This window comes from Poecilia reticulata, linkage group LG6 (genome assembly GCF_000633615.1).
Source record: "Poecilia reticulata strain Guanapo linkage group LG6, Guppy_female_1.0+MT, whole genome shotgun sequence".
Taxonomy (NCBI): domain Eukaryota; kingdom Metazoa; phylum Chordata; class Actinopteri; order Cyprinodontiformes; family Poeciliidae; genus Poecilia; species Poecilia reticulata.
Window position 1 is genome coordinate 10417653 of NC_024336.1, and position 17150 is coordinate 10434802.

At 39.1% G+C, this 17150-nt stretch overlaps 1 protein-coding gene across 9 annotated transcripts in view; it reads left to right on the plus strand.

Moving 5' to 3' along the window:
• The first annotated feature begins 240 nt into the window (after positions 1 to 240).
• The window catches only part of ankrd26 (ankyrin repeat domain containing 26), a 31114-nt gene continuing 14204 nt past the window's right edge, over positions 241 to 17150 (plus strand). For 3 of the 9 annotated variants that reach the window (XM_017305289.1, XM_017305296.1, XM_017305295.1), the window contains exons 1-24: positions 241 to 327; positions 1274 to 1559; positions 2162 to 2276; positions 2663 to 2836; positions 2983 to 3089; positions 3171 to 3308; positions 4423 to 4574; positions 4689 to 4715; positions 5171 to 5207; positions 5290 to 5353; positions 5446 to 5497; positions 5786 to 7764; positions 7955 to 8111; positions 8491 to 8552; positions 8646 to 8745; positions 9024 to 9128; positions 10816 to 10880; positions 10957 to 11053; positions 11696 to 11980; positions 12073 to 12156; positions 12242 to 12312; positions 13058 to 13135; positions 15577 to 15740; positions 16216 to 16401. In XM_017305289.1, the coding sequence (XP_017160778.1) occupies positions 1363 to 1559; positions 2162 to 2276; positions 2663 to 2836; positions 2983 to 3089; positions 3171 to 3308; positions 4423 to 4574; positions 4689 to 4715; positions 5171 to 5207; positions 5290 to 5353; positions 5446 to 5497; positions 5786 to 7764; positions 7955 to 8111; positions 8491 to 8552; positions 8646 to 8745; positions 9024 to 9128; positions 10816 to 10880; positions 10957 to 11053; positions 11696 to 11980; positions 12073 to 12156; positions 12242 to 12312; positions 13058 to 13135; positions 15577 to 15740; positions 16216 to 16401 (4496 nt within the window). In that variant the 5' untranslated portion in view covers positions 241 to 327; positions 1274 to 1362. Of the gene's footprint in view, positions 328 to 834; positions 1039 to 1273; positions 1560 to 2161; positions 2277 to 2662; positions 2837 to 2982; positions 3309 to 4422; positions 4575 to 4688; positions 4716 to 5170; positions 5208 to 5289; positions 5354 to 5445; positions 5498 to 5576; positions 5702 to 5785; positions 7765 to 7954; positions 8112 to 8490; positions 8553 to 8645; positions 8746 to 9023; positions 9129 to 10815; positions 10881 to 10956; positions 11054 to 11695; positions 11981 to 12072; positions 12157 to 12241; positions 12313 to 13057; positions 13136 to 15576; positions 15741 to 16215; positions 16402 to 17150 lie in introns of those variants that run through there. The other 6 variants (XM_017305291.1, XM_017305290.1, XM_017305293.1 and 3 more) reach the window with 6 other exon arrangements.

Consider the following 17150-nt stretch of genomic DNA (forward strand, 5'->3'; position numbering starts at 1 on the left):
GAATAAAAGACATAACAATATTTATTTATTTCAGCTGTCAATACATTTACTGAATTTAACACCGTGATTTGTTGATGTGCCAATAGTAGTCAATCTTTGAAAGAATTGCACGACCTTGTGGTAAACGTCTGCTATTACACAGCAAAGTCTTCAATGAGTTGTAAACCAACCTTTCTAAATTAAATTGAAGTCTCCTATTGGTTAATCGGAGTAGTAACGCCCCTTACTTATCTCTGATTGGTTCCTTGAAACTAACAGTGGAAGCATGTTCATGTGATCATACTTTCGTTAGCTCGATGATAGTAACTGAAATTCGACAATCAACAGGTTAGTAACTTTGGTCTAAATTTGTTATTACAATTAACACTTCGTAAACTATTGGAAATTTTTGCGTTTAAGGCGTATATACGTATTAATATATTGTAAACGGTCTTAGTGTCTTCTAGTTAGCATTTAGTTAGCAATGTTTCGGGTTTTGCACTTATATTCTTTTTAGAATACTTTTCTACCGAATGAGCAAAAAGATGCCGTTCCCTAGTGCTGGAGTTCCCCAGTCGTAGTCAAATCTCTGCTGTTCTGCGCCTCACCGCAAACTCGTTTTAAATGTGGCGGTTTGCATCATTAGTGAAGTGACGACGTGGGAGGCGCAACATTAATCCTGAATATGATGTTAAGCACAACTTCATAAACAACAATGGTGAATAATGTTTATTTTTAAGCTGACTTTAGATGAGAATTCGAATATTTTTTGTGCTCTAGCTAGTTCGCTATGAGCGCCTTATACCAATATTTTTATACAGTATGTTGCCATGGTAACAACCACGAAGCCATAACGATAACTGCGGTCAGCGCTGACATTAGCTAACGTGATAACCGGCTGTTTTCATTTTAAACGCTTCGGAATACAAACACTAACGGAATATTAACGTTTTATTTTTTTAATTAAACTTATTTGTTGTCGTTACGGACTGTTAGAAGACACCGTGTCGGGAGATGAACTGCAGTTAGCACCTCTGAAACCTGTCGTTAGCATTGCTGGTATGTTTTTTTTTCTGTCACCCAACACCGTCTTCCAGTAATGAGACACTACACCTAACGGGCATCGTGGCCTCTTTACATGGGAGTCGATTACCAGACTGTAAAGGCACAGAAGCTACTTCGCCTTACATTCGCGCGTGGGGACCAGCATTAGCTTTATCATCAAGGCAAACCAAAAAAAAAAAAAAAACGGCTCGCGGCACTTCTAATCGGCTTTTCTGCGTCTTATTTTTAGGGATGGGAAAGACGCCTGTGGTGACCCCTCAGCAGCTAACGAGAGGAAGGTAGTGACGGTTAAGGAGCGAGGTTGAACTGCCGTATGCAATGAAGAAGTTATTGAGCTTTACTAAGAAAAAGAAGAACTGTGGCACCTCAGACAATGTCAGTGCACTTTCTGATGGCTACGACCTGAAAGACAAGGATCTGGGGAAGATTCACAAGGCTGTCTCCCAGGGTGATTTGACCAAGCTGAAGCCGCTGGCTAAGAAGAATGATATCAATCAACTTGACAAGGAGAACAGGTAATCCTCACAAGTATCCTGTAAAGTATAACCCTGCTTGAGCTGTCTGGTAGATTAAAGTAAAGCTAAATTTGTTGTACCTTTTGCCAGTCTGTACTGTCCTCATCCAACCTGGCCAGTATGCTTTTTATATAAAGCTTGCAGTACTAAGTAAATTATGCATGTACCCCAAGATTTTTAAGTGGAAAACAACTGTTAGAATGACCTGTTAATGTAATACAGAACAATTGAGATCATTTTTTGATTTAGATCTTAAAAAAAAAAAAAAAAAGAATCAGGTGCAAAGGTTCCCTGACCTAACCTCTACTTAATTCCCACTTCCCATTTAATTTCTAAGCTACATGAGCAGCAAAAAATTTAAAAATAATAATATTATCTTAATTTATGCGTCATTGCATACTTTTAATTAAACTAAAAGGAGCATTTTAATTTATTTATTTTGAAGTTTTGATGATTAAGGGGATGAAATCATCCGACTCAGATCCCTGGTTGATTAATTAAATTGTCTCTATTTATGACTTTCTAAAGATTCTAAAAAGGGTTTGTACAAATGTTCGATGTTTGATATTTGCATGATTCTGAACTCTTCTTCCCTTTAACAGAACTGCACTTCACATTGCGTGTGCTACCGGTCATGATGAAGTGGTTCAGTTCCTCGTTGATAGCAAAGCCAAACTTAACCTGCGTGACAATCAAAACAGATCCGCCCTAATGAAGGTAATCCAGCATGATGACACTCCGAGAGACTGTGAATCTTTTTTTCTGGTGTTGAATAGTAGGATTTATTTATTGCACCCCCTGCTGATCATGCGAAAAAAACCTTAAAGTAAAATGATCTTTTGCATAATCTGACACTCTTTTCTTTTCTTTTTATTGTTTTTAGAACAGTTTTTGTGTTTCTTATGCTTTAACTGCAGTAACATGCACTCAAATTAAAGGTTGGGTTTCTCAATACGAGATTACGCTACTGCACTACAGGTTCACTTCATCATTAAGGCTTTTTATACCTTGTCAGTTGAAGCATATACACAATACTGGCTATTGTTCCAGTCCTCAATTCTTAATGTATGTTAAATTTTTTGGGGGTTTTGTTTCGTCAACAGGCAGTAGAGGGCCAGCATGAACGCTGTGTGGCTATATTGCTGGAAAATCACGCCGATCCAAATCTTGCAGACGCCAACGGCAATACGGCCCTCCATCTAGCAGCGAACATCCCCTCCATTCCCACAGCAACACGTCTGTTACAGCATGGGGCAGAAATTAACTCGCAAAACAAGGTGATTGTCGTATGAGTTTATGCTTTCTGTCAAAAACAAATATTTATTTCAGAAAAGTATGTTTTAGTCAGTCTCTTGAGATTTTGTTCACATTCACGGCAAAGTGTTATTTCCATTTCGTCAATGTCGTTTGATCTGTGATCCAGGAGGGGTTCGCCCCATTGACCGTTGCGATCCGTGAAGACCGTATTGAAATGGCCGAGTTTCTCCTGAAAGAGTCAGCTGATGTGAATTCTCTTGACCACGAACAAAGGCCAGTACCGAACGAGAAACCAGACGGTAGTACGTGCCGAACCATTGAAAGCTCTTCTGCTGACGCTCATTTCACTTTCAGGTCCCCTTTAATGCTAGCTGCCAGCAGCGGTCAACACAGTATGGTAAAGCTTCTCTTGCAGTTCGATCCAGACATCACCCTTAAGGACAAAAGAGGGTGGACAGCTGATGACTGCGCACAAAAAAATGACCATCATAGGTAAGGTCAACTAAAAAATGAATAAACATTCATGGCAGCAACAAAAAGCTGTTTCTGTTATTTAGGGCTGCAACGAACAATTATTTTTAGTTATCAGTTAATCTGTCGATTATTCTGACGAATAATCGGTTAATGTGGTAAAAAAATTTGCACATTGTACAGATTTTTCATTTAATCAATGAATCCTTTGCAATATACAGTATTGGAAATACATCAAAGGAGGAAAATAAACAAATATTCAATTCATTTTCTATAATATAAATATACAAATATGATTGCCAAATACACAATAACAAAGCATTACTCTAGTGAATTTGAACTTAATAAAACTAACACTGAGGAGTTTTGGGTCAAACATATTTACAGACAAGTGTGTCTTCATCTTAAATGCAAAATGAATACATGCTTGAATACAATGAGTACAGTTTTAGCCTAGTTCTAGTTTTAGACTAAGCCATCTTCTAAAGAAGACTGGTTCTGTTTTGGGGACTGATCTATAACATCTGGAGATGACTGCTCAAAAAACAAGATCAATCAGTCAGAGGATCCTTTAAAACTACTGTAAGACAGATCACAACATTTCTACCCACATCCATCAGCATCTACAACAACTCTGTAAAGAAAACTGGATATTATTAAATATAAAAAGGGATGAATTAAAGTATTTTCTTTACATTGAACTGAATCATAAAAACATATAAGGAAAGAAAGTCGGTCAGCAAAGAACACACTGGGAACTTTTACTAAGTGACTTTGAGCCAAATGTCCACAACAATGTAAAAGACTAACTGCAAATATAATTTTTATGCCGAGAGTGGCCCCAGCTGTTTTTAAGTTTAGTGTGCAGCTACTTTTCCACTTTGTTCCAGGTTCTTTTCCCTTCATGAAAGAAATTACATTTTAAAATGGACTTGTATTTTCTCACATTATCCCAAGTGCAACAAAAAAAGTAAAAACAGGAGAAACCTGTGGGTACAGATACACTTTCATAGCACTGAATGTGGTTTTACAGTCGCTTTGAGCAACACCAAAACTAACAGTAATCTATATTTTCATGCTTGATATGAGCACCGTGGCATTTTGAGTTTCTTTTTTTTCCTCACTTCCTTTTCAGTTGTTCCCTCCTAATCACAGAGTATGGAACCAAGAGGACACACAGGGCCTCAGTATCATATCCAGGTTCATACAAGAAGAAAAAACCACCGAGCATTCCCTTCCATGACCCAGAACCAGGCTTTTCTTTGGGAGGACCAGCCACTGATAAAGGTGGTACACACTTATTTTGGTTAGATAGTGAATAAGTTAGTTTGACTGACTCCCCTGTATGACTGACTGATCATTTTATTTATTCCTCACGCATAACCTCTTGACTGGATCTAGAGCTTGGGACAAATGAAGCAGGGGGAGGTACTATGCTTAGATGAATTTTGTTAGCAGAATTAGTTTGCTTTCCATTGTAACGGCCAGATTTGAGTTTCCATTAAGATCGGGCTCCTTCACACATGGTGTTAAATACCGAGCTAAACACATTGGCTTGCTTTCAGTCTCTAGATGTGAGTCAATGAGTAATGTGTCAAGGAGGCTAGGGAAAAAAACACTTTTACATTTGTATTTGCAAAAAAATAAAATCTAGTAAATTCCTTTCATTTCACTTTTATTATGTAGTTCTGTGTGTTGGTCTGTGTATTATTTAAATTTTAAAATCACAGTTAAAGTTGACAAAATGTGAAAACATTTCAAGGTATACAAATTTCTATAGGGCGCCTTCAATGCTTTGAATCTCTTCCACGTGTCGGAGGAATGTCTTCGTAAATTTTCTTTAGACAATACATATATAAAAACGTATTTCTCCCTTGTTGCAGATTTAGAAGACAATTCATTGTCAGAGTCAGTCAGTCGGTAAGCAGAGTTTTCTTGTGGCATTCGATAATTCCATTTTGCGACTTGATTTTCCTGATTGTAATCGTTTTTCCTTCCTTAGAGCCTCTAAAAGTGCTAATGACGAATGGCCCTCAACAGAAGATGATGACTCCTCTGCGGGAAAGGTTGGTGAGGTTTATATTTGACGCACAACAGCCTTATTTTTATTTATTTATTTTTTTTCAAATCTAACTTCTGTCATGTGTTTGAACTTTAGAAACCACTTAACGTGAACATAAGGCGATTTTTGGTATCTAAAAATGGAGAAGGTACCAACAATCTTTTAGTCATTTGTTACTAATTATAGTAGTTTGTAACTGTAATCCGTTATCCCCGTTTGCCCCGTAGCTCCTGTTCTTCCCGACACTTCCCTGAGTGACACAGAATCAGAGCCGCTTCTTAAAACTAGTGTCCCAGTAGATTCCTCTACAGTTCCCACCCTTTCCAAATCACCTCTTCATATCTCCAGAAAGGTAAAATGTAGTGGTAAAACTTTACTGTGTGCTTTTATAACGGCTTTCTATTCTTTTGTTTTTTTCCAAATGCCAAAAAACAAGGAGACAATTCAGCTGAAAGGGGGAAAGGAAAACACTCAGAGCAAAATTTAAGTGCTAATAATTCTCAGGAGGAAGGCTCTGATGGAGAGGACTCTGGAGAAGAAGTAGAGGAAGAAGATGAGGAAGAGGAAGAAGACGAAGATGATGAGGAGGAAGAAGGTGAAGAGGATGATAGTGAACAAAGCGATGAAGATGGATCTGAGGAGGAGGAAAGTCACAGTCAGAACTGCTCTGCAACTGATATCAGAGCTGATACTCAAAACTCTCCCCAGAGTAAATCCTCTCTGAACGCTGAGACTCCTGTTACAGTCAGACATGAGGTCGACAAAGCGGAGACGGAAAACGCAGACGTCAACAATCCTGACAGTGCAAAAACTTCTGCAATGCCAGCAACATTAGACGTAGCAGGTGATTGCATTGTGTCTGCCATTAGGGTGGAATCGAAGCTGTCCGATGAAGAAGAGAGCGTTGCTAAGGAATGTATGAGGTCATCATACCAAGCATTACATTTAAATCAAATATCAACAGAAGTCCCAATCCCACCCGAAGCGGCTCAGTCACCCGGTAAAGTTAAAGAAGCGGAGTCAGAAAGAGAGACAGAAAATGATGATAAGGATTCCTTGAACGATGGGACAAATGGTGTCGACAAAGTTTGGAATGACAGTGACAATGAGGAAGAAAATGGAGCAGAGGGAATTGGTGGAAGTACTTTGATCACTTGTCCGGGGAAGCTGTTAGCCGACGTTGAAAAGAATGTCAAGTCTGACGCAGAAGACAATGCTTCGTCAAGCAGGGAACCTGTTGAGGAAGGTAGACGTAAGTCCTCATGGGGCTCTTCAGTAGAAGGAAGTGATGTCGACATACCCAAAGAGAGTGAGGCAAACATTGAGGTTCTTCAACAGGAAAACGATGTCCAACCTCCAGATATGCAGCTGGAAGAGAAAGAGGAGCAGCCTGATACTTCATGGGATTCTTCAACACAATTCGTCTTACCAGAGCGAGATATTGATGACCCGGGTTTACCAAGTTCTCCTCAGGCCAAAAGCAAACCAATTGTAGTAACTGCAGTTGAATCTGATTGGGATTCCTCTGAAGTTGATAACCAAGATGACACTGGTGCTCAATGTGAAGTAACATCACTAGATTTAAACGAAGCTGACAATGAGACGAAAGAAACGCATAAATGCTTCTTGCAAGAAGAGGAAAAAGACAGTATTGAGAAAGAATCCAATGACCCCTCCCCTGTGGTGTCGGTAGCGCTTGAGTGTAAAGACGCAAAAGGCCCAGTACGATGTGATGATGGCGAGCCAGCAGGATCTGCTTCAATAAAGGAAGAAAAGTCAGATTCCGAAAATGAGGAAGGGAACAGTAGCAGTTGGGATGATGATTATGAAGAGGAGAGTGACGAGTCAGACAAGGAAGAAGCAGAAAAAGCAAAAACAGACAACATTCAAACTGAAGACGATACCGAAAAGATTCCATATTCCTACATCGACGGAAATTATGAAGCGGAAGACGAAGCTAAAGTTCAGGGAGAAACGCTGGTCATCGATGAAAATCAGAGTAAAGACGTTGAGTCAAGTGAGGATTCTGATAGCAGGCATCAAAAACTCCAGTATGACTTTGTCAGTGCTACAGTCAAACTGCTTGATGTTGGAGGTGATTCTGCTGGCTTATGTGAAAAGTCAGTTGATGAAGGTGAAGCTAGACTAACATCATATGCGCCGCTTGAAACTGAAACTGCAAGCGTTGCGGGAACAAGAGAGTCTTATGAAGAAGATCAGAGAGGGGAAGTGGTCTTTTCCAATTCACAAATCCAGGATGATGATACCAATGGACAACACCAACTTTCAGAGGTCTCTGATGAAGCGTTACCCCAGACTGACATTGATGATGTGGACCTAAGCTCACCCGATCGATCTGAGAAGACGAGCCTGAGATGGCACGAGCTAAAAAGCACTGACGAGCCTGGTATTCAGGTAAAACAGGGATGTTTGGTAACTGGGTGTCAAATAGGATGGTTTGTATTCACATTACTTCTGCCAAGACCTTCAACAGTTGGCTAAGTTTGCAAAGCCTAATTCTTGGTTTGTGCCTATTTGTTTTATAGTTGTGAACACAAATGTCAATGAAATGTGGTTTTAAATACATGATCTTTTTTTGTCTTAGAAACAAAATTTTACTGAAGATGAAAAAGACAATGACAGAAAAGGAAAAGATGAAAAAGACTCATCAAATGCTAACAATAAATCTGAAGACAGTGGGGACGTCCATGATGGAGTTCCGACTGTTCCAAAAGTAGAAGTTGGTAAAGATAAAAAAAGAGGTATGAATACTAACATTGAACTACTTGGAGAATTCCTAACAGTCGATATAACCAAAAAGTTTAACTCGGATGTCAAACTTGATTCAACTGAAAGTCCAAGTAAATTAGTTCTTTAGAATTTATCTGGAAAAATTCATTTGGAGGAAGCTAAGTTCGCTAAATGTTTGCTTATCATGAATGTATTTCTTTTTGCTTAAGAAGAGTCATGATTTCTTTTTATACGATAGATTTTCAGTGATCACGTTTTGCAAACTGACAGTGTTGTTGCAATTGTTACAGGGTTCTAGCGTTTGAGCATCACTACATATCATATTTGAAATGTGTTCTTGATGTATTAAAAATAAAAACTCTATACTAATTAATTAAAATTTCTATGTAGACTTCCGGTTAGAACTGGGTCTGAAGAAAGGGGAAGGAGACGAGAGTTCATGGGACTCCGAGGTATAAACAAATATGTTTCTGAACTCCTCCTGATCAGATGACTGCTCTTGTTTTTGTCTGTCTTAAGTATTCAATTTTATTTGTAAATTTCAGTCAAACTCTGAACTTTCCAACGTACCGCATAAGGAAGAGCCAAGGCTGCACAGCCCAAATAAAGAGGGAGCAGCTCCTGTGGAAGATTCACTCAAAGAAAGTAAATGTATACTTTTATTATTCTTCACTCTTTTTTCTTTTTGATGGTTTCAGTGTTTTGTTTTTTTTGCTTCTAGATGCAATCAAGTCATTCCAGGCAACATTCCATGCAGCACAAATCGTGTGACTTTATCTATTTATTGTTATAGAAACTTGCACTTTAATGAACGGCATTTATCCTTCTTTTATGTATGTCCAGTAAAAGTTATAAATGCAGAATGTAAAGTGTGTCCCTTTGAACAAAACCGTCCCAACAGTTTGTTACTTTTCTTTTTGTAGATGTGTTTTACATTCCTTCTTTTTTAAGAGGGGAAGGAGGGAGTAGGATGGCAGAGATAGAGCCTCGCAAGAATGTAGGCATGCCACAAGGCAGCCAGGGAGAGGGTACGCCTGTTTTCACTCCCTGTTAATCAGAAAACTCACCATCACGTCATTGTCGCATAAGGGGATGCATGCAGCATTCACTGTACCTGCTTGATCCTGTCAACTCGCTATAAAGTGCAGAGCACTCTAAGTATTATCAGAGCATAGAGTGCCTTGCAGAAGAAGCACAAATCACAAAAGTTCAGAACTTGGGGAAGTTTTGAACTTTTTTGCCTTTTGTTACAGTACAAGAACAACCTTCGTTTTATTTTATTGGGATTTTACATGGTAGACCAGCACAAAATGTATTGTTTTTCACTTTTTTGACAGCACGATTTTAAAACCTACAAACACAAAACTTGAGTCTGGGGAGGAGGGTCACCTTCCAGTAGAGCAACAAGCCAGAACTACAGTAGAAGGGTTTATTTCAAAGCATGTTCATGTGTTACAAAGGCTTGGTCAAAATCTAGACTTAAAACCAACTGAGAATCTGATCCAGAACTTGAAAATGGATGTTCAGAGACACTATAAACTGCTATGACTACCCTTAAAAATTTCAATCCTAGGAGAAGGCATAGACACACGCTAAAAGATGTTTAATGTTGATTTATTTAAGCCAGACATAGATAGTTACTTCCACTCTTGTCTTCAACCACTTGTCTACCTTTACAGCCCCATTAGTGACTCTGATTGTTCGTGCTGAAACTTATTAGCCTCATACTTTCAAGCCATGTTTAGAACTGAAGAAGCTGACTGGATGAGAAATGAAACAGTTTTATGAAAACTTAGAAGACTTTCCACCACCTCTACTTAAACAGCTACAGAATTCCCAATAAAATACACTGAAGTTTGTGGCTATTAAGGTAAAAAAAAAATAGAAAAGAAATATGAGGTAACTGAAGATGGTTGTAGGTGGCTTGTTTTAAAGGAATGTTGTGATTCAAACTCTACTAATCTCGACCATCGCTGAAATTGTGTTCCATTCAAATAAACCAGTTTGCATGGCGATGCAGAAACATGCTAACCTCCAGCTCATTTGCATGGGAATGCTTCTAGAGCCGTTTTCGCACTGCAAGGAACTTAACGGAACGGGACGGTTCCAGCCCTGTTGTGTTTGCATATACACTGAGGGCGCCATTGAAGCTGTACCTGATGTCATTATTTTTGAAACTAAACAATGGTTTCAATGTAGCGGCCAAAGCCTTTTCCTCAGAGATGCGGCGGAAAACTTTTTCATTCCTCGTTGACCGATCTAAATTATTTTGTACTCGTTGATCAGCGAGTAAGCAGAAGAAAAAATTTACCTCATCATTAGACCAGGTGATTGCAATATATTGTGACAAATCCATTGCTAATTAAAACTAATAATAAAAATATTGGAAAGAGCACTCTTTACAAAATACAGTTTAGTGAGAGCCAGCTATCAACGTCTGACTCCATAACAACCAGCGGCCAATCAGCTGCTGATTCTAAGCAGAACTGCTTGGCCGGCCCGATTGGAACCACAGCTCTTGTGGTTCCAAGGGGCCGGGTGGAACCGGTCGGAAGTTCTAATGCAAACACGGTCGAAACCGTTCCGTTCTGTACCGTTCCTTGCAGTGCGAAAATGCCTTAACAGTCTCCTAACTCCCTGCATCATCTGGATTTTCTGGATACTTCCCAGAGAACTCTTAAGTTGTCAATTAAAATCACATCCTGTCTTTTTCAGATGGAAGTGACAGTAGGGACAATCAAAGGGAGCTTCCAAAGGAAGACAATCTTGTACAGAAAAAGGTACATTTAACAGGTTGAGACACAGAACTTAACTAATATGTGCTACAATTAGAGCTTTGTGTTTTATTTTAAACAGAAAGAAAGTTCTAAAGCGCTCACTGTTTTGAGCAGCCACAAAGGAAATGTCAACATAATGGACGAGCTTGGTGTCGGCGATGTAGATGATCTTGAAGGTAAGGCTGTTTTGTTGTTTGTTTTTTCTCTAATAAAAGACTTTTAGTCTATTTTTTGACTGATTTCCATCAAACAAGCTACAACATGTAATGGTTTTAGCATAAGAGTGGGRCAATTACTCATCAAATCTATAATCTGAGAGGTACTTTTGAAAGATGATTGCACAAAGTTCACTCTACAAACCTCTGCTTCAAAGCATGATGGTGTTGATTGTTTTGGATTTGTTTCAGGTTTGTGTTCTCCTTACCATGAATCTAGCATTCACCTGAGTCATTGTTGAAGTTCTTTTTGCTTTAGTGTGAATTATTGTTGACTTCAACCAAAGTTTTAACATAAAAGAAAACAACTGCTGATGAGCAAACGATTAAAAAGCCTGTGTTCTTTATATGTGGCACTGACTTTTGCATTGATTTTTGTTTCTGTCCTGACCCGTTTTGAAGCAAAAGATGCAGGTCAGTAACAGTAAAGGAGTTTGAATAAGTTCAGGTGTTTTCACTAAAAGCTGTATTTTTGTATTTTGCTTTAGACCGTAGCTTAGAAGAGTAGAAGAGAAAGGGGGTGTAATGTTTAACTAGACATAAACTGTACTCTCCGTGGCTCCACAAACTAATCTTTTTTTTTTTTTTTTACTTGACTTAAAGTATCTTATGTTCGTGGTGCAGATGGATCAGACTGGGATTCTGCCAGCAGTGTCAGTAAAAGAACACCGCCTGGGTTGAAGTTTCCCTCCTCTGGCCAAGAGGAGTTTCAGAAAGATGGTAATTCTTCTGGTGGTGGACAGAAAGAAGATTGTGGTCTTCCCAGAACCTCAACACCTAAGAGGAGCAGCAGCTTTGGGAAGAGCCTACCCAGCACGTCCCCCGTCTTTGCTCCGCTGCCCCAACCTCGTACAACTAAGATAAGTTTTCAGACGACAAGCAACGAAGGTAAGTTGCTGACTTTTTTTTCTGTCTTGTGTGTCCCCAGTACTACATATGTAACATGCAAGAGTTTTTATGTTTCTTTGTCCCGCAACCAGATTCAGATGGTGAGATAGAAAAGACTAGAGGCTCTCGAGAAAATTCTCCAACTGGCGATCGGCGACAGTCGACCCATGAACATGGTACAATGTAGTTGTCCTTTGTAAGATTACCTTTATGCGTGCACATGCCCAGTGTTCTGGGTACTGATTCCCATCTTCTCTCCAGGTACTGCTGACCAGTCGCAGGCGACAGAAAACACTCAAGACAATTCAGATTTTGAAGAACACCAGGAGAGGGTGAGAAATGTTGATACAGTTGTCTCTGCCTCCTGAATTCAATTTTCCTTTTCAGCAACATCGTCTCCAGCTTAAGCGTCTTTCTCTTTCTAAAAATACATGAGCAAGTCATATTGATGACTTTTAATTTGGACTAACTTTGAACATTTTTAGCAAAAGCAGAATATCTTTTTTACAAGGTATAACTAGCTACCTAACTGTACTAAAGTGTTCCTGGCAAGAAGCAACAAATGTACAATATATTTGTAAAAGTATTTTGAACTTTCTCATTCTGTCAAAAATTTGTAATGTGATAAACCAAGAGAGTGTACTGCCTAAGTTATTTATTGTACGGAAAATGATTGCAGGCTTTTGAGTTATGTCTACCAGTTTTGCAATTTTAGAGATAGAAAGTTTTACCAAGTTTTCATTACAAAATAGACAGTTTGAACTAGGGGTGCACCAATAATTCGGCCCTAATTCCCTTAATTTTGGGTGATTGGTCAACACTTAACCGAGAAACCTGTTCACATCTCCACATGAGCGGAAACAATAATCACCGTTATATTTAGTGACTTTTCAGACTAAAAACAACGGTATCTGCAAAAATCGGAATCGGTTCACCCCTAGTTTGAACATCCCAAGTGGATTCTATGTCTGCCTTGTGTTCTGTATATTATATCAAAACCTTTGTTTTTGCATTTCTGTCTTTTTTGTTGTTTGTTTTTGTTTGTTTGTTCTTCCTTGTCAAATCGCATCATCGAAGGAGAAAGATGATGCAGTAGATGGATGTGAGTTCAGTTTGAACAACTTAGGCCATGAAGGCTCTGACACGGAGGAAAAGGTAGGTGGAGATGCGCCGTGGGAGAAGCGTTACGAGAAACTCTGGGTAGAGGTGGAGAAAAGGGAGGTAAAATCCACCTTTAAGAGCGTCACTGGGGAATTAAAGGAGAAGTTTGGCGAACTTTTTGAATCAAGTTGTTCTACGAAAACCCCCACGGAAGACGCTTCTCCTGCGTCCAGCTCTGCGGGTGAAGATTCAAGTGACGAGGAAGAAGAGGACATCGTTCGCCCCACAGCCAGAGCAAGAAGTACTGTTCTTCTCACCATCCCTGAGCAGAGAGAGTCAGGACAGGAGGAGTCTATGGCAGAGTCACCTGGCAGCTCCCTGTGTGAAGAAACGCTACCAGACTGTGATCAGGACGTTAACAATAGCATTATCCATCACAAGTCAGCTCTACTCACAGCTGATGTCGAGGCCAATGCTTCATCGCAGCTCAACGCTGCACAGGAAGAAAGCGAAGACGATACCAATCGCTACAACAAACCTGCTGCTTCAAAGGATAACGGCGAAGCTCTGCTTGCTACCGACCCTGCTGGCCGTCTACATGAAGCTGACTGGTCCAACGTGGGCTCAGAAGAGAGTCTGACGTCTGAGCCGGCCTTGCAACATAGACGTCCAGATGTCTCTAATGGAGAAGAGGACATGATGAGGTTTAACCCTGAGGTAGGAATGCTGGGAGTTGTATTCAAAGCAAAGGCCCAGCCCAAGAAACCGACATAGGATTGCTGCTTCTGACGCAGTTGCTTCTGGACTTCGTCTTTCTCTCTCTTCCTCAGTTTATTCAATACCTGAATATGTTTCTCTTCCTCTTTTCAGTTAAGGCTCATAACATTATGACCTTATTGTTGCAGTTACATGTTTGTTTCTTGTCCCGTGCTTCATTTCATGTAGATCTGCTTGGTTCACTTATACCCATCTTAACTCCTTGCCATTCTAACCAACCAGCTGTGGACCCTCGAGTGTTTTCTGAACAGCTGTGTGTAGACAAAGTCATTTGTAAAAGTCAAAAACTGCAATTCTTTTGATTAGATTTAAGCAGGGTGTCCATACATTATTAAAAAAATCTTAAATTTGTGAGTTTAAAACTGAGGCCTGAGAATGTCATCAATTGATTAAAAAAGTTAAGTTGGCTTTAAATAAGTTAATCACAGATTTTTCAAAATGTCAAATCAGTTACATACATATAATGTACCGTGAAATATCTGCATGTGGTACAGATTTTCAGACAAAATATGCTAGTGACTGGCCAACAAATCTAAGACTACCAGTGGTCTACATTTGTGTGCTTTTTCTTTGTAGTCTTGTGTCATACGTCTGCTTTGCATGTGTGATTTACACTGAAAATGTCTGTCAAATATGTGCGAAGATTGCATGAACAATAGTTYTTTTTAATGCATGGAATGAGTTTTATTTTCAGTTTTGGTTTCCCATATTATGCATGCTGTGTGTTAGTTTTTACAGTTATTCTCATGAAGAGTTTTTATTATCTAAGTTTTTTGGTGTATCAATTTCTTAAAGGACAGAATAAGAAAAGGACAGGCAATAATCTACTATTTGTATTGTCATTTTATTGTATGTAAAGAACATGACAACCAGCAGTAATACGTAAATGTGTGTTGGCTTCAGTAAATTATTAGAAAATTGGGTTAACATTGAGCAATAGCAGAGTGGATATTGTAGATCAAATTCTTAATTTTAATTATTCAAGAGTATTCAACCATCTTGGGTTAGTATTCTTAAGTAATAAGGACTTATTCATATCCCTTGAGCTCTTTTGCATTTTGTTCTAAACCAACCACAAACTTCAGTGTATTTTATATGATGAAGAAAAAGTGGGGCAACAATTTAATAATGATCCTTAAAATTAAAAACCAAAAACTTGTATCAGTGAATTTTTTGGTCTTAAAATGAATAAAAAAGTTTTCATCTGCATCAACGGTGTCAAATTTGCACCATTCTTTAATTGTGAGCTTCTTACAAAATAATTGTGTAAATTCTTTTTTCCTTCCATTTCTAAATTGCTCACTGGTTTATTTTGGTCTATCATTTAAAATCACAATAAAATGCATCAACGTTTCTGGTTGTGATGTGAAAAGGCTAAAAGGTTACTTTTCCTAGGTACTGCAGTTCCAATAGACTCTTAAGTAGTTGAGGTAGTAAGGTAGTAAGTCTGGTATTAACTGCATTACCTATTTTTCCTAAGTTATTAAATCCGTTACCTATTTTTCCTAGGTAGTGCAGTTCCAATAGCCTCTGAAGTAGAAACAGCTTTAAGGTATTAGGTCTCCAGAGGGCGGGGCGAGGCTGAATTATGTATGATAAGGAACACGAACACGGATCCAAATTGCATGTTAAAGTGCAAGCCTCGGCACTTCCTCAGCTGGACCGTTCTCTCCTGCCAACTTCATAAATCTTGTATGTTTTTTGTTGTTGTTTTTCAGATGGCCGGCAAAGCAACAGGAGCTGTGGCGGCGCATCGAAAGTCACGCATTTCCCACGATGGCAGTGAAGCAGATGGTTCGGAGAAGCCTGGTACCAGTGTATGTTTAAGTTTGGTTCAAGCTGGAAGATCTCATCAGGAATATCAGCTTGATACCAGACAAAGGTATGCATTTCAGTGAAATGTGGCAGAAGCTGCCACATTTCTTTGCACCCATGGTAAAGATGTGTAAGAAAAAGCCTAAAAATAAATTTGTCATTTGACTCCCAACACTCGCACTGAGCAACTAATTGCATCTTGGTTTCGCCCAGTTTCCATAACAACCGCTGAGTCAAGATAAAGTTGGGAAAGAACTCTTTTGTGTCCTACTATCACAAAAATAACACGTTGAATTAAAAAAAGCAATCTACGGGAGCTTTGGTTAGATGATAGGATGAAGCTTCATTTTTTTCTGCATTTTTAGGCTTTCTACACAAGGTTTGCCAAGAGTGCAAATAATTCTGCCGTGTCCTTTAAGGGGTTTATGTTTTGTTTTGGTGGGTTGGTTTCAGTGTGTCCTTTCTTTTTCATGTCAACCAAAGGCCTCAGACAGTCACAGTTCAATGACTATCAGGTTTATTGCTCTCCATAACACCAACAGAACTCCAGTCGTGCAGAGCTGCAGTGGCATAAAGCAAGGTCCAGAAGGGAAATTACAACTGGAGCTGATGGTCCATTGGGCCCGGCAAAGTGGAGGCCCTCAGGCCAACAAAGAAGTTGATCAAGCACCCTCACCTGAGGTTGAGGAAAACACTATAAGTGACATATCGGACGATGAAGGAGCCAGGTATACATGCAGGACGCCACTTTCCTACATCTCTCTGCGCTACTAATCTATTTGGTGTTCTTAATCTGAACGCTATTTACTGGAAACAAATCTCCCTCTCCAAAACTTGTGGTTGATAGGTGAACAGACTGCATAAAACTGTTAAGTAGGGCTGCAACAGACAATTATTTTAGTAATTGAATTTCAATTGAGTGAATCTAAAAATATGCCACTTGAGAAATTCTGGGTAGAACACATTGACAGACAAAGGTTTTTGTTTTTATCTTAAATGCAGTGTTTTCATTTTTTTGTACCGTTTTGGCTTAATTACTCCCATGAATATGTTGGTTTTCCAGCATATTCCTCTTTTTTGAGTTTGTGTGCTCCAGTTAACGATTAATCGATTACTAAATTAGTTGCTGATTATTTCAATAGTCGATTAATCAAGAGTCGATTAATCGTTTCAGCCCTACTGTTAGCATAGCCTGTGGTAAAAGTACTTGCTGCCTTAAGCTTTTCTTCTGTTTTTGCTTTGCTTGTTTGTTTGTTTTCAGGTCACCAACCAACTTTTATTAACAAAGACAACCTGAGTAAATACAAAATTTACTTTTCATTTAGTTAATCAGGTCCAATATGAACAATTGATCCCTTAACGTAACAAGTAGTTGAGCCCACTCCAGGCAGCAACAAACGCCTTGAAAAAGGTTCAGTAACTTGCGTTGATGGAACCACAATATCTGGCAGATAATCGTGAAGGACAATGGCGTTGT